Source organism: Anser cygnoides, chromosome 4 (assembly GCF_040182565.1).
Source record: "Anser cygnoides isolate HZ-2024a breed goose chromosome 4, Taihu_goose_T2T_genome, whole genome shotgun sequence".
In the NCBI taxonomy this organism is placed as follows: domain Eukaryota; kingdom Metazoa; phylum Chordata; class Aves; order Anseriformes; family Anatidae; genus Anser; species Anser cygnoides.
Window position 1 is genome coordinate 841,769 of NC_089876.1, and position 23,551 is coordinate 865,319.

General features: G+C 51.6%; 1 protein-coding gene across 11 annotated transcripts in view; it reads left to right on the top strand.

Annotated features, from left to right (window-relative positions):
- Window positions 1-22,456, top strand: part of DYSF (dysferlin) — a 95,259-nt gene extending 72,803 nt beyond the window's left edge. For all 11 annotated transcript variants that reach the window (XM_066997028.1, XM_066997030.1, XM_066997029.1 and 8 more), the window contains 6 exons: window positions 353-494; window positions 10,396-10,495; window positions 12,294-12,472; window positions 13,161-13,270; window positions 13,619-13,766; window positions 19,430-22,456. In XM_066997028.1, coding sequence (XP_066853129.1) covers window positions 353-494; window positions 10,396-10,495; window positions 12,294-12,472; window positions 13,161-13,270; window positions 13,619-13,766; window positions 19,430-19,468 — 718 coding nt within the window. In that variant the 3' untranslated portion in view covers window positions 19,469-22,456. The remainder of the gene's footprint in view (window positions 1-352; window positions 495-10,395; window positions 10,496-12,293; window positions 12,473-13,160; window positions 13,271-13,618; window positions 13,767-19,429) is intronic.
- Window positions 22,457-23,551: the final 1,095 nt, after the last annotated feature.

The window sequence follows — 23,551 nt, forward strand, 5'->3', positions numbered from 1 at the left end:
TTAGAAGCTGACATGGGCTTATGGATGGGCAAGTGACAACTTTGAGCCAGAGCTGAGAGCTGTGCTGAGTCTTTAATACATCCACGAAGCTTAGGCGAGGGAGAGGAACAGAGGAGAGCTTCTCAGGCTGTTGCCACCAGCCCTAGTTCACCTCCCAGCACTGCAGGAACTGTTGTATTCTCTCTCAAGTCTCCTATGGGCTCCAGGTTATCCCTATAGAGAGCAGCCGAAAACATTCATGAGGTTGAGAGACATTTTATCAATCGCTTGTGGCCTCAGAAACACTGAGTGAGCTGCTCCAAAGCCCTCGCTGTGCTTCCAGTTCCTCATGCAGTGTGTTTGCGTTTTGCAGCTGGCTGGTTGGCCATGAGGAGAACAAGCAGAAGACAGATGTGCACTACAGGTCCATGGGAGGAGAAGGCAACTTCAACTGGAGATTCATCTTCCCCTTTGACTATCTCCCTGCTGAGCAAATGTGTTACATTGCAAAAAAGGTGAGTGTCTCTGGACAGACGTTTTTCCCTTCTGCTAGTGTCTCTGCGCTGATCTGCCTGACCTAAGACCTGCAGAGCTGCAACACACTGGGGCTACACAAGGCTCAGCCTCAGCTTTGTGATGTTTGAGACACAGGGTGGTGGACAGGTGGGAATATTGCCTTTAAATCACGCTTTGAAGCAAAAGCCTGCTTAAAGGTGGTGGTGGTGCTGCCTCTTGCTTTAGCTTGCAGCCATGGAGGGCCTGTCCCCATGAAGGAGACCCCAACTGGAGGCTCCCTACGCAGCCCAGGGAAGATTTGAGACCCTCAGCAACCAGCACACAGCTGGGATGGGGCCAGCAGCTGTCCAGTGCCCCCCACCAGCCTGATCTGCACCGGGGCTGCAGGGATACCAGGGGGGAACGAGTCCCAGGCCTCACGCAGGGAGAAAAGACTGCAGTGCCCTCAGCTGGAGGACGGCAGGTCTCCTGCCTCCTGATGAAAGTCGGTGGCCAGCAAGTTGTTGTTGGAGTAGAAGGGAGCATCTGCCTCTTGTGGTCGTGTAGCTTTGTAGGGGAGCAGGTTGGAATGTGTCGTTGATGCAGAGATGGGAAGAAAAGCTTTGGTTTGGGATTCAGGATGAATATGCTTGTGGTCTAACGAGAGCTGGTTGCTCAGCTGGGGAGTCAAAAATGGATGTCATTTTGGCCTCCTCGTTCCTACATCTGTAATTGAGTATTGCTTCTGGTATTTCTTGGGTAAGCTAGTGCAGTGCCGTGGTGGCAAATGTGGACTGGGAGTTGCAGGGAGGGAAGAAAACAGAGGGATGGAGGTGGGGTGGATACGTGGAATAATGCTGGGGCAAACTGGACTGGCTCGCAAGGAATGCGTTGGGGGGGGAGACTATTCGCTTAAACTTCCAGCTCAGATCACCTGGAGATATCAGGCGTGTCGTTGGGTCTGTGTGGACAGCAGGGACAATCCCTGCTTTGGAGACCTGGTCTTGTTCTGTGACACCTTCCTAAAGCTCAGACCCCTTCAACCACTCGGCCCCAGTGCTTGCAAAGACACCTCGTTGCGGTGAGACCATCTGCATCTGCACGGCTCACCTGGGACCCCCCTCCCAGATTTTTCTTTGCTGGTCCCAGCTTGGCCTGGGTTGGAACTGGCATGCCAGCGGGGAAGATGCTGAGCAAATTCCCAATCTCTTGAGCCAGACGATCCCTGCAAAGAGGCCTCGCTTCAAAATGAATTGCCGGATAGTTAAACTGATTGACAGAATCATAGCTGTACCCATTTCACGCTTCATGTTAAACAAATCAAAAGTACAGTGTGTACTACATTCAATTATCCCCCTTTGAAAAAGCAAAGACCCCCCTATAAACCGTTTAAGAAAATACATCCCACTGTGCTGATATTGATTCTCCTCCGACCACATGTCTGCCAACACTGTATCAGAAAATAAACAGCTTGTAAAACCTCTCTGTAAAGGAAAAAATAATGAATGAAAAGCCATGCTTTGTATTTGTGGGACACATTCCGCTCTGGCAATTTTTGATCTCGCCATGTGCTGTTTGAACTCCAGGTTCATTACTGCTGCTGTAAAAGCCCATGCACTGAACTTTAAACGCAGGCGATGGAAAGTGGAATTTAAATCAAAACGGTCAGATGGCAAATTCTGAGCTGCTAAAAGCCACCTGCACCCAGCCTGGCTGGTGTTGGCTCTCAGAGGGAGCACTGCCGGGAGAAAAGCAGCTTTCAGTTTGCTCTCCTTTGTTCGCTCCGCTCGCCTCCTCGCTGCTGGGGTTCCCTTTGGCAGTAGAGGATGGACTGTGGGATTGAATCACCCCAACCCAGATCGAGAAATCGTCTCCCAAAGGAGCAAGGATGCCCCTGAGCAGGGGAGTCCTCGTGATGTTTAGTTCTGGTGTGCAGACCTGAGGGGAGCTGGCGGCCCACGAACCCCAGGGAAAACCGGGTGCCATCTGATGGAGCCAGCCCCTGCAGCCTTGGGATGGCCAGCAGTAGCCAGGATTGTTCAGTCCTCGCCACAGCACTAGAAGTTTGGGGAACCTCATCCCCAAAGCTTCAGAGCTCTGGGATCCCTTGGAGTTTCACGGCTTTGATCTTCCCACTGCACCTCGAGGGAAAGTGGGAGCCTGTAAATCCCACAAACATCAATTCAACTTACGGATTGGAAGTGTGGGTTCCTGTCCCTGCTTCTCTGAACTTTTTAGCCATCCCTGAATGTTTTTTTCACCCATATCTTCTCCTGATGTAGAAATGTTATAAAGATTTTGTGTCTGAGAAAGGAATTTACCCCATTCTGGATTTCAAAAAATTCTCCACAAAAGAGGAATTCAATCTTTGGGATAGCTCACATGAAAACATACAAATGCATGTTTCTTTAAGCATCCTCTGTCAGTATTTATTCAGAATTACCTTCTTCTGTTCCCCCTTCTCGTTTTGCCACCTTTCTGTAGCAGCCATGGGCAGGTCAGACCCTGCCGTTTGGGTTGCCACAGCACGCTTGCAGCTCTCTGCGTCCTGCAAGAGCCCAGCTTCGTAGGCTGCAAATCCTGCCATCGGTTTGGTGAAAGAGCCAATACGCAGCACATGTTGGGGCACCATTACATCGCAGGGGGAGCTAGGGGAGCAAATAGGTTCGGTGTCCCTGACGTCTGCATGAAATCGCAGATCAATTCATGGAGGGGAGGCAGGGGCAGCCCCGGGTCCCAGACGAAGTACAAGCTTCTGCTGCCAGCCAGCAGAGAGCAGAGCAGATGTCTGCAGGATTTAAACCTTAGATCCCCAGGTCTAAGTCTGGCAGCTCTCGACTCTCGCAGACAATGTTATCAGATGGTCATGGTACAAGCAGAGTCTATGGAGAGCACCGCCGAGATGGGCTGGATGTGGCTCAGGTTTCTCTGGGCACCCAGTCAGAGAGGCGCTCAGCTCCCGCGTCTCGCAGGCGCTGTGGAGGTGGAAAATGCATGAAATTGATTTTGAAATGTTCAGCTTCAAGTGCCAATTACAGCGGTAGCTGCACAGAGCTGCCAAGTCTGAATTTGAGATGTCCTCCAGGGCAAAAAAAGCTTGACACTGAATGTCTAAGCAAATGTCATCTGCATAAATGAACACTCAGGGTAGAATTTCAAGAGCGTCTCAATATACGAGTTAAAAAATCATGGTGCTTGAGAGGACCTGGAAATAAACCATTAGGTTGGAGTTTCTAAGACCTGGCTGGGTGGTTCGTATGCCAGCTGAAATGTGTTGCATAAAAGAAATTCCAGGAGATGAACATAACGAATACGGGAACATTGTCAGCAATTTCAACCCCGTGCCATGCCATGTCACTGGCAGAAGCCAGACCAAAGCACGGAGCTGTTGTCTTCATTCTTGTTCTGCTACTAGTCTTTGGGTTTTGCTGTCAACAACAAAACGAAGAGCTAACGCCAGAGCAGAAATGTGCTGTTTTGTGAAGATGAAGAGCCGTTGGAAGGGGAAACATCCCACTGCTGTGAAGAAACTGCAAGCATCCGTCTGGTTTGTTCAGGCTGGGACAATTGTGGTGAGGCTGTGTTTCAGGGAGCTCTTGCCTTCATCTGATTTCTTCCACTGTGTGCTCTTAGCGAAAAGGGCCCATCTGAGGCTTAAGGAGATGAATTGCAACATACTTGGGTCCAAAAGCAAAGTGGCTTTAAGTTGGAGGTCTTTGGGCTGGCGTGGTCATGTAAAACGTAGGTTGGATTCCACCTCTCACTGGGCAGGCAATGCTTTCTTACTGTCATTTGGCCCAGGACATCTGGAGAGCCAGGTCCACCGCCCCGTCAAGATGGATTCTGCGAGCACAGAAGGCATGTACACCGGCTGGGGGCAGTGGGACAGACACACGGACATCTGTGGGGTTCCTGGACGGGAATGTGATGAGGGAGGCGTGAGGGTCGGTGAGCACTGCAGCCTGCCTTGCAGAGATGCCTGCTGGGCTTCACGCCACCTTCAGCCACAGGACTGGGAGACCAGTATGAATTGGTGGAGGTCAAAGCTCACCGGAGACGTCGGGGGTCACGCACAGAAGTGGCAGGGGAGGAAGAGGACTTTCGGTTAAGCTGAGTCAGCAGATGTCTGGAGTGAAATTTAGGTGGTTGAATGTGCTGTGCTGCCTGGGACACTGGAAAAAAAAAAACAACACAAAAACTAACAAAAAAAACCCCAACATTATTCCAGGAGGTGAGGTCCAGGGGAATCTCTTCTTCCAGTTTCAACTGCTTCTTTAAGCAGAAGGAGTTGCTACAGTCAGCAGGTGCTTCAGGCATGGAAATGCTTGCTTGCTTGAAAATGCCCTGTTAATAATAAACAGCTCCAGGGACAGATCACGGTATGGAAGTGGCAGAAGTGATAATACCGAATCCTCAGACAGCTGCGAAGCTGGAAAGTGGAGGGAACAGCAGGTTGTTGTGCTATTGGCCCTGTAACCCGGCAGGAAGACGCTTCCCTCCCCATCCTTTTTAAGAACTGATGCAGGACGTGTGAGTACCAGAGCAGGAGCAGCTGCCAGTGGTGGCAGCATGGCTGGAAATAGCTGGTCCTGTAGGATAATCCTAGGAGCAGCCCCGTGGCTGTGAGATATTGGTGCTGCTTGCACATCTGTCTTTGAATAAGCGAGGTCCCATCTGTGTAAGGTGCAGCTACAACATGCTGTAGCCTCCACGTTCGCTGGCTTTGGATCTGAGTATGACAGCAAACATGACGTTTGGAAGGTCTTTTGTAAAAACTGGTCAGCTGGTGGCGTCCTAGAAATCATACCAGTGACAGGCTCCTCAGGAAAGAGGTAGGCTTGGGGTCTTAAACCTGCTTGGGAAAGGCAGGACAGAAAGGGCAGTAACTCCCTGCTCCGAACGGTGCCGTGAATGGAGCTGAGAATAGATTCCTCGCTCCCTGGAGCTGCTGCTTTCCCAGCTCCGTCTGCTCTCATCCATTTTGCTTACTTTATCTGCGGCTCACTACAGCATCCTGACACCTTCTGGGCACTGACGGCTCAGATCTGTGCGGGGCCAGAGCCTCACCTGGGGCGGATCAGGCATGAGCAGAGGACGAGGGGATGGTGCCAGCACAGGGTCATGCAGGGACCTTGCTGTTGCAATTGATTTTGCACGGGGAAGGCTCCTGCTGGGCAGCAGCAGCTCCAAGTGCATGGCTGTGGGTCAGCTGAGAGCATGTGGGCAGCCTTGACTCGGCATAGCTGTCAGGGTGAGTTTAGCCCTGAGGTACGTGTGTGGCCTCTCCGTCGTTTAATTTTTATAAAAAAAAAAATAGCCAGAAGTGTGAGGTTCCTGCAACTGAATTGCTGTGTTGTCTCCTTGTTCTGTTCTGTCACTGCCTCTCCAGGGTGTACCAAGAAGTCTCTGTGCCCTGGCTGGTTTTGGTTTGAAGTGTAGTGTATCGAGCACTGATTTTTATGAAAAATAGATAATATTTTGTTAGATTGAAATTTTCATTCCTCTTTGGTCTTAGAAAGTGAAAAGAAGGTTGCTGCTTTTGAATTTGGACTTTTTCTTTTCTTGGTTCCCATCCTGTGTCATGCCCTTCCCTGTTTTCTCAGGGACATTAAGCAAAGCAAAACATAGCATGTTCATTTTCTTTCAACATATAGCCAAAATGCAACACTTGAATGTGCTCCAAGTACTTATTTATTTATTTTTTTTTGGAGGAAGATGTAGTTACACAAGACAATCATAAATCAGGTATTTTAGTGGGGCCGAAACCAGCAGATAGGATGACACAACAGCCAGTTCCGTAACGCGACGAGGGCAGCAGTCGTGTCCTGGGATGCACAGGCACCCTCTGTGACATGCCACTGGGAGTTACTGCTCTAAATTTTGCTTTCCATTGGATGTGTGGAAAGGGATGAGCAAAGCGTGGCCGTGTGGAGAGCTGAAGGTCCAGCTGAAGGTTCACAGCCTGGCCAGGACCGGGGTGCAAAGCTTGGGGCATCCCTGGGTGGCAGCGGGATGGCCCCACGGCCCTGGAGAAGCCTGATCCGCTCTGGCAGAAGGACAGCACGTGGAGGCTGGGAAAGCAGCGCTGCACCGAGTGGTGCCAGGGACGGAAGGAGGAGTACGTGCCCCAAGGCAAATATTGTGACTATTTAACATTTACGGCGTGGTGACGCCCGGAGGTGTTGGCAAGGCTGCGCCCCGATGTGCAGCAGATCCTGTACGCTCGGGAGCCGGCTCAGCTGCTGGCCTGGTCGGGGAAGGAGGTAGAAAACCAAGTGCCAGGGAGCTGCGATGCAGTCGTGGGGCTGGCAGCAGCAGGGGGACCAAAGAGGCGAGCTGCTCTGGGAGCAGCGTGCTGCTGAGCGCGCTCAGCACCGCTCGTTAGGGACAGATGAAACATCCCAGAGGGGCCAGAGTCAGAGAATCGGCTTCTCAGTGCCTCGAAGGGTGGCCCTGCCCAGCTCCTGCAGGAGGAGAGGATGCTCTCGGCCAGCCTCCGAGGGGCTCCTGCGTGGCCGGGGGCTCCAGTTGCTGTGGGACCAGGACCTGGTGCTCTCCTGCACTGAAATGGGCCAGGGCGCTAGTGCCTTCCCCCCTCCCCGAAAAAGTGGGGTTGCTCCTTACTTTGTATTCTGTAGAAACAAGCAGCCCAGAAGAAATGCAGCCCTGTCAACACTTTCCTAGTGATATGAGCTTTTTTTTTTTTCCCCTGCCTCCCCTGCTGCATTATTCAAGACCGTAAAATATTCGCCAGCCTCCCCTCTCCCCCCCCCCCCCCAGCAAAACAAACCCCCAAACAATAATTCAAGCCCCCTTCCTTCCCATGTCTTGCAAACGGCTAAGAAATAAATTTCTGGCCACGGGTTGTTTTTATAGCGAACCTTCAGAGCTAGATTTAATCACGGAGGCAGATTTCACACTGCCTTGAAATGGACCCATAAACTTTGCTCAGCATCAAATTCCTCCTTCCCCAGCCCGCCCGCCCAGCTCCGCTCCGCCGTGTCCCCGGCTTCACGGGGCTCGGAGGAGGGAAGCTTCGCCACCAGCCAAACCGCATTTACAGGCTTTTTCCACAGGAAAGGCCAACGCGGTACAGATCGTGCTAGCGTTGTACCAGCTCTGCGTTGCCACCCGGGAAGGGGCTGATCCTGCCCGAGTCATCTTTCGTCGGGCAGGGAGGCCCTGGCAAGCCGGGGTGCTGCTCTCGGGGGTGGAGGTGGTGCTGGGGAGGCAAGAGAGCACAGCGAGGTAGGGGTTTCGTTTGCTTTGAGTGCAAACAAGCCCTTGGGCGTTGCAATGGGAAGGAGGGAAGGTGGAAAGCCAAAGTCCTGTGTGGCGGCCAGCAGCGGTCAGTCCTGGGGGCAGAGGCTTACCCGCTGTGCTTTGGTGCACGGGGGGTGCCCGTAAAGCGCTCAGCCGGCACCGCGGGCAGGGAGGGAGCCTGCCAGGAGCAGGGGATTGCTGCGGCAGCTCCGAGAGTGGGGCAGAAACGGGGGTCTCACAGCACCCCAGTCCTTTTCTGGGTTCCTGCTGTTTCCCCCTCAGGGCTGGCACGGGACTGGGTCGTCCCGTAGGCTGGGGAGCAAAGCTGCCCCCGGTGCCCCTGACTCTTGGAGGGGCTGCTCCGGTGCCGAGTTTCTCTCACATTTGACTCCGGGGGGATGGGGTGGTGCAGAGAGGAGGTCCAAGGTGTGCTCGTAGAGGTGCCTCAGCCGGCAGCAGCGTGGTGATGCCCTCGGAGCACGGACACGGCTGACTGCTGCAGGTGGTGGTGGTGGAATCAGCCTCCGAGCCGGGGAGGGCAGCGCTGGAGAGGACGAGGCACCTGTAGGGTGTTTCATCCTTTCCCAGGCTGAGCATATATGGGGTGCCTGGATTGCCCCTGCAAGGCCTTGTCCCTGGTCAGTGCCTCCTGGGGCACACCACGGGAGATGTCCTCTGTCCCCCATCCTCTGTCCCCCATCCTCTGTCTTTGCCCCCAGGGGAGCTCCTGGCCCCAGCGAGGCCATCTGGCTGCCTTCTGCTGGCACAGCTACCTGGTTCCTCGGGGCTTTCTTCTCCGGATGACTAACGGCCCTTCTGCAGAGCAGGACCCGACCAATATATGGGAAAAGGAAGAATCACCATAAGCTCTTTCCCTTTTTAGCAGTTTTAATTTAAAATGAGTTATTAGCTGGGAATACACGGCCCTCCCCCTCACTTGAGTAAACATACGTTTTAATACATCTCAGTGAGCAGTGGGGGAGAAATGGAAGTTTCCATTGACTTTATTTTATTTTTCTAGATTATAAAATATTTAAAATGCATAAATAAAATGCTCCGTTGCAAAAATGCTGGCGTGTTTTTCCTAAGCAAGGCTGGGAATGGAGCTAAATTGAAATATAACCGTTCAGGGTGATCTCTTAAAGTCAAACCAGTTTCAATGGGATTTAAGTGCCTCCCTCCACCCACAGTCTCCCTAGTTGAATATTTATGTTCTTATGGAGTGTGACACAGTCTTTTTTTTTGTTCCTTCATATATATATACATATATATATATTGCACGATATAATGAATCAGTCTTGTAGCCACAGCAGTGAATTTATAGTGCTACGTATGTGTCGTGAATAATGCCGAAGTTTCCTGGTTTTAATTAAATTTGTTCTGTTTATGATACTGCCCTGTTGCAGGCGTGCAGCAGGAGGCCTTGCCCACAGGACACACCTCTGAGCGTGTGCTGCTGGTAGACACCGGTCGTGATGCCGCCTCCTCTTTGCATGCGTTGGCTGGAACCAGAAATAACAGGACCTCAGCTTTGTGTGCGTCTCTGTCCCGCTCCCTCTGTCCTTGCACGTAGTCCTAACCTTCAGGCATCTTCTGGCATCCCAAAAACAATATTAGATCCCCGTTGGGAAATGTTACTGGTTGCAGCCGCACAAATAGCAATTTTCGTGGGACAGACAAGGATCCGCCAGATGTTAGGATGATGTGGCCGCAAGCCTGCAGTCACAGCGATGGGATTCCCCAACCTCCTTGTTAGAGAAATCTGATCGAAATGTCCCCCTCCGCCGGCATTTTGGGGTGTGATGCTCTGACTATCCAGAAGGCAGAAGGCAGAGCATCTGGCTGTAGTAACTGGGGCACTGAAGTTGCAAACTTCTCATGGGTGCCGGCTGTTTCGTGAACCAGCTCCTCTCCACAAAGCAGAAATTACTCTCTCAGCCGATTTCTGAGCTCCCATTTGGATGCCGTCAGCCTTAGCGCTGTGGCTGAGTGGCAGAACTGGTGGATGATAGTCCTTGCACCGCACGAGGGCTTGGTAAATTATGATAATTGCAAGGGATGATGCAAAATTCCAGTGCAATTTTCATTCCAGGTACTTTACAAACAGGCATCTGGGACTGCTGCAAAACCTTTCCACGGGTTGGCACAGCAGCTCTAGTGGCAGAGAGCAGACAAAAAATGCCCATCGGATAGAAAAGAGAAGGGCGTATAGACAGTCACAGGCCTCACATTAGTAGGAGTGAAATTAGGTGTCACTGTGCCACCTTTTAGTTGATAGTCCAGGGAGCCAGACTGGTCCCCTTGCCTCACTGGTGCTCTGAATCTCTCCTTGAACCTGGACGTCGTGATAGATGCGGCAAGCACACTGTGCAGCTTGACAGCAGCCCAGTGTGATAACAGCAGCAGAATTATGGGGGTACCGTGTCCAACTCTAACATCCGTTGGTCCTGACAACAGAAACCTTGTAGGTGAGCAGAAAAGATGAATCAAGTCATTTGAGAACTAAGGAACTCACCGCTCAGTGGGCTGATGCGGAAGCCTCGGTCTCGGTTATGTTACGGGATTTCCACCGCTGTGAGATGAGAGTAGCCTGGCTCTGCCCACTTCTGCTAATGAGCCTTTTGTTTTTCCCTGGTTTCTCTTCTGGTCTGATTTTAGGAGCACTTCTGGAGCTTGGACAAGACAGAAAATAAGATTCCGCCGCAGCTTATCTTCCAGATCTGGGACAATGACAAGTTCTCTTTTGATGACTACTTGGGTAAGTCAGGAGAGGTTTTGGGCTCTGTCCCCACTGAGGCAGACACAAAGGAAACAATTAGTGAATAGTTTCAGGATACGAAGAATGTGCACAGGACCAATTTAAGCCACTGAGCAGGATCCGATGACAGCCTAGGCCCAGGACTGGTGATAACTGGTTCCTATCAGGCAGATTCCCAGTCTCTGCCTGCAGCAGCCTTTTCCTGGGCTGACCTGAGCTGTCGAGAGCATCACCAGCTCCAACAGGGCCCCAGCTTCCCGGGAGGCCGCAAGGAGAGATTTTACCCTTCTCAGTGGGGGCACTGAGAGGGTGGAGGAGGCTGCTGCCCCCTGCTACCAGAGGCTCCCCCACCAGAAACAGCAGCAGTGTTGTCTTCCTTTCCAAACCCTCTCGTTCTCTTTTAAAATCCCTCTTTCCCTCATGATTCAGCTGAGTCTGTGCTGAAGTGTGCTCATCAGGGCTAACCTTGCACTTGAGCTGCGACCCCCGGGCAGGATCACTGTCCTGGCTAGCCTTACTCGGGTTAGACATGGACACAGCTTGATCTGTATGGCACTGCCAGCCTTGTTAATCATCCCCAGAAATCCAGGTTTAGGCCAACTGAAATAAAACAAAAACATCCAGTAGGAAAGATAGCAGAGCCATGCGATAGATTATCTGTGCAGAAACTGGAGGCTCCAGCATTATTGTTTTTTTTTTTTTTTGGTTGGACATTGTTCTACTTTTATTTGTGCCACCCCAAAATTCAAACATCAAAGCTTCACCGAGGAAGTATGTGATGAAGATCATTTTAAATCCTCTCTTTGATTAATTACATAGGCTGAGTGCCAAAATAACCTTGCACAAGGTGTGTTTTCAGTTCTGGCTCTACTCACCGTGAGCTTTTGTTCTCTCACCCCTATGACTGCCAACAGTGAATTCTTTGCAAATTTCAGCAAACAAAAGTGGCCCTTGGCTTTTGGAAAGCGCATTTCATTAAAGGACCTCAAAAGCGTGTTTCACAACAAACCTGAGCCGTGCTGTTATTGTCATTAGTCACGAGAAACTGTGGCACAGAAAAGGTAAAATGCAAACAGGTTCCTGCCTGTGCCACCCAGCGTAAAAGGCTGCTGTCCGTCAGCTGGGCACCAGGAACAGCCCCTGTGCTTGTCCCTGGCCCTTCCCAGCCGTAAGGTAAATTTGTGTAACACTGTGAATTAAATACTGGCACTTTCAGTTAACGCTTGAAGAATTGAGCTCAGATTTCCTAAAGGCTAGAAAAATGGGCTAATTGCGGGATTGTTCTTTGTATGAGAAGGAAGCTGTCATTTTTGTGGGATATTATTCTTAGTCTGCTGCAGTTGCTAACCTCGATGTGGCAATAAAATAACCTGCCTAGAGATCCGTGAGCCTCCTGACCACTGTTCTTCTACTTGAGTGCCCTGTGGATGTGGACAATTTGAGTTTCACCTAAATCTCCTAGTCCTCTCTGAAAATCCTAGCCTGCCTTGTTGGCCTCAGTGCAAGTCAGCCAATGTTACAGCTGGGCACAGTCAGCAGATGTTTTGCAGCCTCCTCAAGGACTTTGTGGCTCAGGTCTTTGGAAGGGTGATGCTCCCACAACGGTGATGCTGAGTGCTCTCTTGTAGGCAGAGCCACAAGCTAAAACCAGTGCTGTGCTTAGAAAACAGAACCACATTGAGGCTGCTCTCTCCCATGCTGTGCGGGGGTCTGTCCGAGCTGCCAGAGGTCGGGCGGGTGCCGCACTGGGTATTTCTTCAGGGGAGTAGTCCTTGGGTTTATGCTTTCCTCCTTGCAGGCTCCATTCAGATGGATCTCAACAAGATGCCCAAGCCTGCCAAGACTGCTGAGAAGTGCTCCCTTGAGCTTGTAGATGAGAGCTTGTCTTCAGGTCGCTTCGTGTCCCTCTTTGAGCAGAAAACGGTCAAGGGCTGGTGGCCCTGCGTTGCTGAGCAGGATCAGAAGAAGATCCTGGCGGTAAGGCCTTCGGCACCCTTGGGTGTCCTCTTTGTGCTTTCTCTTTGGGGACTCACTCGAAGTGCTGGCAGGCTGGGCAGGCACGTGGGGGAAGTCATGGTCAGGGCAGGAAACCCAGTCTTGGACTGCAAATTTTGCAAACCAGACCAGATCCAAACTGGATGTTTTCCAGGATTTGCTCAGCAACATGCAAATGCCTCAAAGTAAATTGTTTGTTCTGTTAGATTTTTGCTGCTGTTTTTGGAGCATGTCACCTCATTTGACTCTGCACCACAGCTATTCTTAATGCTACTGTCTTGTGACAAGTACAAGGGAAGGGGTTCAACTGTCAGACAAATACATGTAAACCCAAGTGTCTGGGCTCCAGTTGGAGTCAGTGGGGGCCATTTGATGCAGGTGAGGGAGGCCAGGCAGCAAATTAAGTCATTCACCACAGCTCCCCGAGTCAGTTGCCATTGTTGGCTGTCAGTGGTGTCTGAGATGCAGTGGGATATCTGCTGAGATCAACGCACTGGGCAGGTGAGGGATCTGTATGAAATTGCTCTTACTGTGCTGCTCAAGGTCCCTGCTGGTAGTGGCTGTGCTACGGTCAAAGTACTTTTTCTTTCCCCCGTTAGTATTTTGCAACATACATTCGTTTCTCACCTTTCTGCTTATTTATATGCTTGTTTTTGTTTAACCCCGGCAGGGCAAATTGGAAATGACTTTGGAAATTGTGGCTGAACAAGAGCATGAAGAGCGGCCAGCTGGCATGGGTCGGGATGAACCAAACATGAACCCCAAGCTGGAGGACCCCAAGTAAGAGCATCTTCAATGGAAAAATAACCACCGGGGCACAGAGTTCTCAAGGAGGAAGCTGAAAAGCTGGGTTCCCAGTCTGAGGTCTGCCGTCTGCATGGGGCTTGCTCCCACGTAGGCTCCAATACCGGACTGCTGATGCTCAGATGTATGAGCCGAGACAGTCCAGGGTGACTGGGAGGCCAGTCTGGACCTCCAAGAAGGCCATTTGATGTAGTCACACGGGGGGATGTGGGTTTCCAGGGGGAGCAGCCAGCTCTTGCAGGGAGGAGTGCTCCTGGGGTGGGGGATCCAGCAGGATGAAGGTACCACGAAGCTCAGCAGTGACCTCAATTTGTTTGGCTGCAGGCGCCCAGAGACCTCCTTCCTGTGGTTCACCTCCCCGTACAAGACCCTGAAGTACATCCTGTGGCGGCGGTACAAGTGGGTGGTCGTCCTGGCCATCGTGCTCTTCATTTTGCTGCTCTTCCTGGGGATCTTCATCTACGCCTTCCCGGTACGACGGGGCTGGGAGAGGAGAGGTGGGAGAGGAGAGGGGGGCTGAGCGAGGTCTCAGCTGCTCCCCCAGCTCTTCGAGGCTGCTGGGCTGCTGTGATGACAGAGGTCCTGCTGTGGGTGGCTGCAAAGTCCCAGGGAACACAGGCCAGAAGGGCGTCTGCTCCTGCTGTCTGCTGCAGGCTCACCCCTGGGTGCTCACATCTTTGCGTTCCAGTACCGATGCCGAGGTTAACTGGTTGTTTCCATAGAGGTTTGAGCGGCCGGTGTTGGAAGCGTTGAGCGCTGGTGGGAAAATCCCGGACAAAAAAGCAGCCTAATTAGAAATACAGCCATTTTACAGGGCTGAGCAGTGGCAAAAAATGGATCGGTCTGTAATTGTTTAAAGATGCAGGGGAGTTTATAGGCATCCAGGCAGCCCCGTCTCTCATTATCAAGGCTTGCAGCACTTTATACCAACGTAACATCTGAAACGAGAAGGAGGGTTTTCACCTCATTAATCAAGAAAGTGGCTTTTTCTTGCCTCGCTGTCAGTTCCACTGGCAAAACAAAACAAATAAATAACGGAGCCCTGGCCTTCCCATTTGGCTTGGGATGGGTTTCTGTATCCTCCTCTGTTTCTACAGCACTGGCATAATTCATACCAGCTCTTGGATGCTCTTTCCCCTCCTCCCAGACTGATAAGAAGAATGACCTGCCTCGCTCCTTCCAGCACTTAACAAATTCTGCTCCATGTATATGATATTTTTTTTAAAGAAAATAACTCATTGGGGTAATTTATAACTCCGTGCGAGAGAACGTGGCTGCTTTCCGCAGATGGCTTTGTGTGCTTGCAACGCGCAGCCGAAGAGCGAGGTGTGGAATTTCTCCTCGCCATTGTAATCACTTTCAGATGAGCTGAAGTTGTGCATGCTTGGCTGTTCCCATCACGAAAAATGGGATGGGATTAGATCATAGCTCTCCCCGTATCCCTGTATCCTGGGGTACTTCTGCTGGAGAAACAATTCCTGAGGTGCTAAGTAGTGCGAAGGAGGAAATAATCGTACGAGTGCAGATTTCAGCTGCGTTGCGTTGCCCTTCCCTGCACTCCCAACCATTTGCCTGCCATGCAGCAGGAACCAAGCCTTTGTGACCACGAAGAACTCAGAAAACTTCAGTGTTTCCCTGAAGCTGCAAGTGGCTTTGCAGCCGTTCCAGTGGTATCATATAAAAACAATGTTGAGAGAAGCAAAAAATTCACAAACTATAAATATTGATTTACACTCATTATTACTTGGGATTTTTCCCTGTTTCCTGGCTAAGTGTTGTTGTATTTAATTTCATTTTGGTTGGGTCAATTTTTAGTCATATTTCGAATAAGTAAGGCCATGTTTCATGGAATTTTTCTGTTTTTATGTGTTTGGCCAGCTTCCCCTGGATTTTTGAGGTCACTTGGTTCTGTATCTACCCGGAGATTTAGTTGCTTTCCCATTTCATCAAGCAGTACGTTTGGCAATAGTGCTGGTGGTGGTTCGCTGTGAAGGGTGCCCCTGGCACGCTGACCTTTGGCAGAGCTCACCGTTACATCCCTGATTAAACGCACCGAAAACCAAGCCCTCCTCACTTCTTTTCTGATTTGCATGCCGGTGGCACCGTCAGGCCCTGTTTAGAACCAGGGCCGTGCTCTGCTGGGTGCTGTCTGCGTGGTCCTGGCACCGTGCAGGCAGCTCTGGGGTCCCATGCTGCAGGTGGGGGGCTTTGCGTGCGCCCTGTCCCTCTCCAGCTGGGCGAGGGTGGTGGCAGGAAGACCTCAGGGGAATCCCATTAGGGCCCACGGACCCCAGAGGGCTGCTAAAGGGGCACGCAGAGGTGCAGGTACTGTTTTTCCGCTTCTGCTATCCTTTTTGCTGTGACCTTGTGTGAAAAGCTCACCTGCAGCTTTCTGCTTGTTGGGACCTTCACCAGGACCTCCAGGGTCCTTCCAGTCCTTGCTTCTCAGGAGATGGTCCTCAGCTGGGCAGGAGTCTGGGAAATATATGCCCACGGTGTGCCCTGGGAAAATAGTGGTTGGGGGAGCAGCACTAACCCTGCGTGGTCCCTCTGCCATCCCAGAGAGATGGGAATCTCACCTGAAAATGAACCCGGGGCATTTTCATTGGCTTCTGCTATAAAAATAAGATTTTTTTTTTAATTTTTATTTCTTCCTATTCCTCGTACAGCGATGAAAGCTTCAAGCCACAGTCCCAGCTGTGTGGTCAAAGTAGCTGGGAAGTCAGAGTGAGCGGCCTGTTTGAGAGCCACGTGCTCCCACCTGAAGCAGCGACGGGCTGTCTGTGGTCCCCGACAGTAGTTCCCAAAAAACGTGGGTCCCAAAAGCTCAGGTTTTTCTGTGGCTATGAAGAAGCCGATATCTCGGTCTCGTTCAGAATAATCACTGAGCAGTGTTTTACACCCCCAGGAAGTATTTTGCCCGTTGAACAGAGAAACACAATATTCTGCAAAATTTAGAGCTACTTCAGGGAGTTAGAAGCTTTTGAAGACGGTTTGTGCTTTGAATCACAGAATCATAGAGTATCCCGAGTTGAAGTGAGTGAAGAATATCCCGTGCAGAGGTGAGGAGGGTCTGGGGAGCTGCGGGGTGACGAGGAGGTTCACCAGGACCCATGGGGAGCTGGGAGTACTGCGGGACGGGAAATTTAGGCACAGGTTCCTAAGAAATCAGTCGTCATTAGTGCAGCTGTTTACAGAGCAGCTCCTCTGAGTGGGTGAGAGGCCATTTCCAGCTGAAGAGCCTTCTGGGTTTGGGTGGAAAACTGCGTGGTACTGCAAATTTCCATAAAAAAAAAAAAAAAAAAAAGGTTGTCTTGTTTTACAAAAATGGGAAAAAATGTTGAAAATCCGATATTCTGAGGTTCTTCATTTTTAACTGGGGCTTTTCCACCCAGTCTTAGTGTCAGGTTTCTCGCCGGCTTGCCTTAGCTTTCTTTGCAGAGCGTTTGTCGTTGTGGTCTGTACGAGCTCGGGCACTGGGACTGGCATTCCCTGCATGTTTCCTACACGATTTCCTTAGGCGGGCCTTAGATTCAACTTGACATCAGGAGACTCTTTCAGCAACAGACAAAAGCATGACGCGATCCAGTAGCTGGATGTCGGAGTTAGAGGAGCTACTCCAGTGGAAATAGGAGGCTAATTTTTGAGACGAGCGTTAATTAGCCGTTGGAACGGTTTGCCAAAGGTGGTGGTAAACTCCTCATTGCTCGAGGCGTCCACGTGTGGGGATTGCATGTGTTTCTACCAGGTCTGCCCTAGTTCCACCCCATGCCCCTGTCCAACGGGACGTCTGTGGCACGATGGGGCCTTTTGGAGATGGCCGCTGCCTGCGGGGGGCTTTTCCTCCGGCGGTGCCACCACCGACGTGAGCCCTGCCTCCCTCTGGGGGAATGCTGAGTGAAAGTCTCGGGCCGGCGCTAGGCACAAAGTCGGAGGAAAAGGTTATAAAAGTCCAGCCTTGGCTTCTGCAGCCCTAACGCGCAGGGAGTGTTGCGGTGAAGTTATCTCCCCGGAGCAGGGATTATTGTAAAGATTTTAGTGGCTACCACCATAGAAAAATGTAGCGCTGCTTCCAGCTGGAGTCAGCTCTGTTTTGCAGCACCATGAAAATGTTTACTACCTTTTAAAGCTCTGTTTGTGTTCTGCAAGCCCAGTGTTGCTTCCATTGCCATTAATTCTAATTACAGCTTGCTTTCTTCGCTGATTGATAATCCTGCTTGGCTTTCAACACTTCGTTAATACAAATTCATAGCTGGACAGAAAACTTGCTACCCTCCCGAATGCAACCAGTCAAATCATAAAAAATAGAAGCGTTTTGGAGGACAGACTCCGAAAGACAAATGGATGGATAATTAATTCGAAGGTTATATTCCACTGGAGGCTTTTCTAATGACTTCTGGTAAACTGCCCTAAGTTTGCTTGCCTGATTTATGGCATTATTAGAAATCCTCAATTGGCAAACTGCCTCATAATTTGCTACACGTTGTAATTTATCAAGATGCTTTTGGTCAGGCTTTACTTCTGTTGTTTTTATTCTCTCCCCTCCTCCAAAGAGCTTGCTGGTAAACCAGCGTTATGCTTTGTTTCCAGATATTTTTTTTTTTTTAATTTTTTTTTTAAGGCACCAGAGTGATAGAACATCCTGTACCAATTAAGCTCAATATGCTTGGGAGGGCCTTCCAAGCTGGCTAGTATGTGGTCGCGGGTGTTTGAACCAGAGCTACTTCAAATATAGCTCTTTCCAAAGAGCCCAAGCATGTGTCTTTGTCTGTACTTTTCGCTGCGGTCTTGATAAGCAGCATTTACACAGCTTAGTCTTTTTTTTACAACGTTGTCATCTTTCAAGGAAGGAATTACACGTGTAATAGGCTAAAATACTGGAACACCTCATTTTCCATGGCAGCCCCATGCTTCACTGCACAATAACAGGGACAGCAGAGATCCCAGGAATGGTCACGGGAAGGTCTTGCCTGGGGTGTCTGCGCTCAGGAGCAAAACTGCACCGAGTGCTGGTGCTGAAACAGATGGCTGAGACGTTAAGGGACACGGACAGGGCAGAGGAAAAAAAATCCAGCAATGGGTTCGCCTTCCTTGATTGCCTCTGGCAGGCTCCTTGGAGACGGGCCACGGACCCGCAGGCTAGGCTCGTACCGAGAAACGGGATCGGGATGGTGCAGGGCTGGAGGACCGTGCCCTCGCGGGCCAGGCTGGCTGATCGCTGGCGTGGTGCTGGGCTCGGCGCTCGGCCCGTGCAAAGCTGCGCTCCGCAGACGTCCCGGGGCAGATGCCTGGGGAGCGGGGCCAGGGCCCATTTCCAAGGGTCCACCCCAACGGGCAGGGCGGACGAGGTCACCCTCTTTTGGGGGGACAGCGAGCTGTGAGGATGTGAGGTCAGGGCCAGAGTAGTGAATGCAGCATCAGGGATTTTGGGGAGCAGCACAAAGGGAGGGCGGAGGGGCGGGGGAGCAGCAGGCAGGGGAGGGGGGGAGGCTGCAGCATCGCAGCACGAGTCCTCACCTGCAAGGAGGCAGCTGGGCACCGGGGGGGTGCCGGCGGGGGGGTGGCAAGTTCCTGCAGGGAATGGAGATGGGGAAGTCGATCTTGCGGTTTTAAACTGCAAGAGGGAAGATTTAGATTGGGTATAGGGAAGAAATTATTTATGATGTGCATGGTGAGGCACTGGCACCGGCTGCCCCAAGGAGCTGCGGCTGCCCCATCCCTGGAAGTGTTCAAGGCCAGGCTGGATGGGGCTAGGGGCAGCCTGGGCTGGTGGAAGATGCCAGGGTTTGGACTCGATTTTGTTTAAAAGTCCCTTCTAACCCCAAACATTCTGTGATTCTATGATTCAGTGATCTTAAAAACTGGTGGAAGGGGCAATCAAAGTCCTGGTGCTCACTGCTTGTGACCAGCAGCCTTTACTGGACGAAAGAAAACCCTGTTTTCTCCTGTGCCGTGGGCATCCCTAGCAGGGGGGCTGTTTGCTGGGGCTGGGAGTTCATCCCTCTCGCCTGTCCTGAGCACAGCCCCCCCTGCAGTTCTGTGCCACGATCAAAAACATGCTTTGACGTCCACTTGCTGCCCTGCTCTACCTGCTTCAAATCAGCTTTTCCCTGCCTTGTTTTTCCGTTCCTCTAGAACTACGCTGCTATGAAACTGGTGAAACCTTTCCAGTGAAGCTGTGCTGGCAAACGCATGAAAGGTCCGGTGCCTGCCTGGGGATTTTGGAAGGAAGCTGCGGCTCTGCACTGGATCACAGCAGCAGATGGAGCTGGAGATGGGGCAGCCTCTCCCCAGCCCAGGCTGCTGCCAAATTGAAGACACGACTTTCCCCGATGCAGAATACCACCTGCAGCACTCACCTCGGAAGCAGTGCGTAAACAAGACCTACTCTGAGATATTTCTTATTTTCCTTCTTTTTTTTTTTTTTTTTTTTTTTTCAGTTAAATTGTTCTGATCTTTAAAGCTTGAGTACCAATGCAAAGCTGAAGAGGGTGGGTGAGAAAAGGACCTTTTCGTGGATAGCCCGTGAGCATACAAAGATGCAGCAGACCTTAGTCGGGGAGTTTCGGGCTGCTGGCGCGAGCAGCGTGTGCCTGCTAAAGTCTCTCAGGTTCTGAGCACACTTTTCTTTGCACTCTGAACAAGCCTTAGTTTTCCTTTGCCGTGTAATGTGTATTATCTGGTTTATAATATATAAAGTCTACCAAAGATGAAATGTGCTGCACAGCCTGAAACCCTGGGCTCTTACATTGCCTTCCCAAAGAACAAAAGCCATGAGATAGACGACCCAGGGAAAAGGCTCCGAGATCCAAAACCAGGGTTGGTGGCAATTGCTAAATCAGAGCAATTGTTGAATTTTGCTCTCGTGAAGGGCCGCACACTGGCCCACGTGTTTTGGAGCTTGTTTTCCCCCTCAGTGGCTCTTTCCCCTCTGCAGTCCCACGTGCCTCCCTTCCGAGCCGGTGCTGCGGTGGCAGAGAGCGCAGAGCCAGGCTGAGCCCTGCCCCGAGAGCAGCCCCAGAGCGAAGCAGGGCACGGGGCTTTGCTTCCCTGCTCCTCCCTGCCAAATGCAACCCCTGCAGCCGCGGCTCAGTGACGTATTGGTCTTTTTTCTCCTGTGCTCCCAAACACACTTAAGCAAAACAGTACAAAAGCAGACTGCAGTGCAAGCTGTGAAACTCGCTGCTGCTGGGCGCTAACGGGGCAGATAACCCACGGCTTTGGAAGCAGGCTTGTTTGCTTTATGCTTTGTGAACAAAATATTATAATACGTATCCTGCAGGTCTTGCCCTGCCACAGAGCAGCTATGACAGGGCTGGGATGGCAGCACTGGGACATTTCTGCTGTTTCCTATTCCCTCCTGTCCGTCTGTCTCTGCTGCTGCAATCACATGGAGGGATGTGGACTAAGAGGGATTTCTAGTTATTAATAGCTCTGGCTCATGTCATGAGAGGATGCTCATCAAAACAGCATTACTCTTGAATTTTCATCCTGCATCCGCTTACCCTGCAAGGAACCATCTCCCAGAAAGGGGCCATCAAGTGTGAAAGCAAAAGTCCCTGTGCTGCTGCTCTGCCCCTGCTCAGTCCCCCTGCGGGACCCGCGTCTGCCTTCAGCAGGACGAGGCACGGCTGCCTCGGGTCCTTTTGACCCCTGAAGCTGCTGCTGCTCAGCACGACACGTGAGAACAAGTAGCGGTGAAAAGTGATCCTGGGGGATCAGAGTTCCTCAGGACAAACTGTGCTGGTGTAAGCTCCTGCCCCGCTCCAGCAAGGCACTTAAGCCTGCTCTTAGCAGAAGGCAGGGAAAAAGCACATGCCTAATTGCTTTGCTGGATGGGGATGCGATGCGTTGAGCATTAAATCCCTTGTTATTCAGTACTGTAACAGCACCCAGATTGTCCCGGGCAGCTCTCTGCCACGTGTGAAGACAGCGTCTTTGACATGGAGAACATGCAGCTATAAAACCTGTCCTCGCTGCGGAGGTTTGGCTCATCCAGCATCCCCTTTCCAAAAGCAGCTGGTGCTCAGCTGATGAAGTTGTCTCTGGGCTTTCCCACCCAAGGGTGGGTGTTTCATTTTACTGGCACAGTTAAATGCTTCGTTTTGGCATTTGTTCATTTTTTTCCCAACCCTCATTCGCACCCACACCCCCATTTATTAGCCGCTGCCAGACTACCAGGTCTCGGTCATTTTTTCTGTGACGCTTCCCCCCTGAGGATCCGCTGAGCTGAGGGCAAACGTTGCTTGGGTTTGTGCCTTTCTGAACAAGCTGTAATTTAATGAAAATGCTGGTGCTGGTGTGCTTGGTCCTTGCGCCTCTTCCACCACGACCCAGCTCTGCCCGGGGGTCTGGGTATCTTGCCGCCTGCCTGCATGCCTTGCTCTCCCATCAGCAGTGGGAAATCAGGCCTGGTATTTCACTTCTTTGCTTTGCTTTGCGGAGTCTGTAAAGTTTCCCGTCATGGCATTATTGCTCTATGACCCTCACCTGTTTCAGAAACACAGTCTTGGTGCCAAGACCCCCAAAGAGACGAGACAAGTTTGAATACGAAGCAGTGCTTGTACCTGGATGCTTGTCATCCATTTGGTCACAACCACTGCTGCCTGTCCCAGCACAGACAAGCAACCCTACCAAAACATACCCACGTGCCACCTCCCAGAGCCTCTCCCAGGACGAAACCTTATTTTATTTCCCAGACCTTACCAGCAGCTCTTCCCTGGCAAACCAGAATGGGTTGTCAGTGGTGGGAGACCAGGATCCAGGCCATCCAAACAGGTGGAAAAGGAAAGGGTTACATCCCCACATGCCATCCTCGTGTTCCCAATCCAGGCTGCGGAGCCGATTTTCATGCCAAGAAGACTCCGTGGGCCTGTGGTGGGCAAAAGCAGGTCTGAGCATCTGACAACATCAGCTCAATCTCTTTTTCTTTGCTGCTTGAACAGCCACAGCCATCTGTTTGCCTGGCGGCGGGCCCTCTGTAGCTGGGTTATGTCTCCACCAAAGCCAGCCGGGGGTAGGAGCTGTGCAAAGTCTGTCCTGTGCCTCCCTGTTATTTGGGATTTGGGATGTCCGGACGATGTCTGTATCACCTGTCTATGCCTTATATACAATAACGCAAATTTCACTGTTGTTACAAATGAAATGCTCTGAAACCTTCTACCTCCTTGTGTGTTTTTTTTGGGTTGATGGAATTAGGGCACCTTCCCTCCCTGTTGTGGGGATGCAAAAATGCAGCTGGGAGGAACAGGATGGGGCGTGATGGTCGTGGTGCTCCTCTTTTCTCACCTCTTTGCTGCTGTTGCACAGGAACAGAAGCTCCCTTTGTTTATTAACCCGGACACCCAAAATCAGCCTGCTGAAAGCCAGCAGTGGCTGGGGAGAAGGTGGAGGGCTGGGGAAAGGGAGAGGGCAAGAGGCTCCCCGAATTCACCCTCCGGCAGCAGCGGGGAGGGCAGAAAGAGTTCACTGCCGTGGGCAGGTTTGGAGGGGAGAGGCTGGAGGGGGCAGAGACGCCCAAGGATTAATTCTGGGATGTTTTTTGGAGCTGGCTGTGTCAAGGAGATGCTCCAGATGTGCTGGGGAGTTGCTGATGAGACTGGGGCCATTTGGGAATCCCCAAATGCCTTGCCTTTCCCTGGCAGGGTGCAGATGGGTGCTGCCTGCTTTGGCAGGAGAGACGCCCTCCACAGCACCACATTTTGGGGTGGTGCCTGGGATGGAGGGAGGCAGGGGATGGGGAGACCCAAATGTCCAAGGCTTCGTCTGAGGAAGATGCAGGGCTTTGGGCGGGCTCTCTGAGCCAGCATCGTCCCAGCCGCATCTCCCCAGCCCCACTGCAGCCTCTCACAGCCCACAAGTCCTGGAGGAGAAAGTCCAGGAGGTCCTGGAGGGGAAAGGGGACGTGTCACCCTGCTGAAGGCATGTGAGGGGGGGTCCTCACTGCGGCAGGAGACGGGGGGATGGATCTCGTGTCCCTGCCTGCACCTGACCATCTGTGGGTGAGTGCAAAAGCGAACTGCAAAATGTTCTGTGTCTTAAACGTGTTTGTGCCGCTTGATTTTCTGTTATTTCCTCGGCCTTCAGCTCGATGCTGTGTGTAATTCAAGGCTGGAGACGGGAAATGCGAGAGCTCCTCTGGGGCGGCCCTGACAGCTCGTGGCCACGAGGTGAGGAGCGGGGGAGCTGCCACCCCGCACGGGGCTGAGCCCCGCTGACCTCCAGAAAAAGTGTAGAAAAAATGCGGAACTGTTTTTT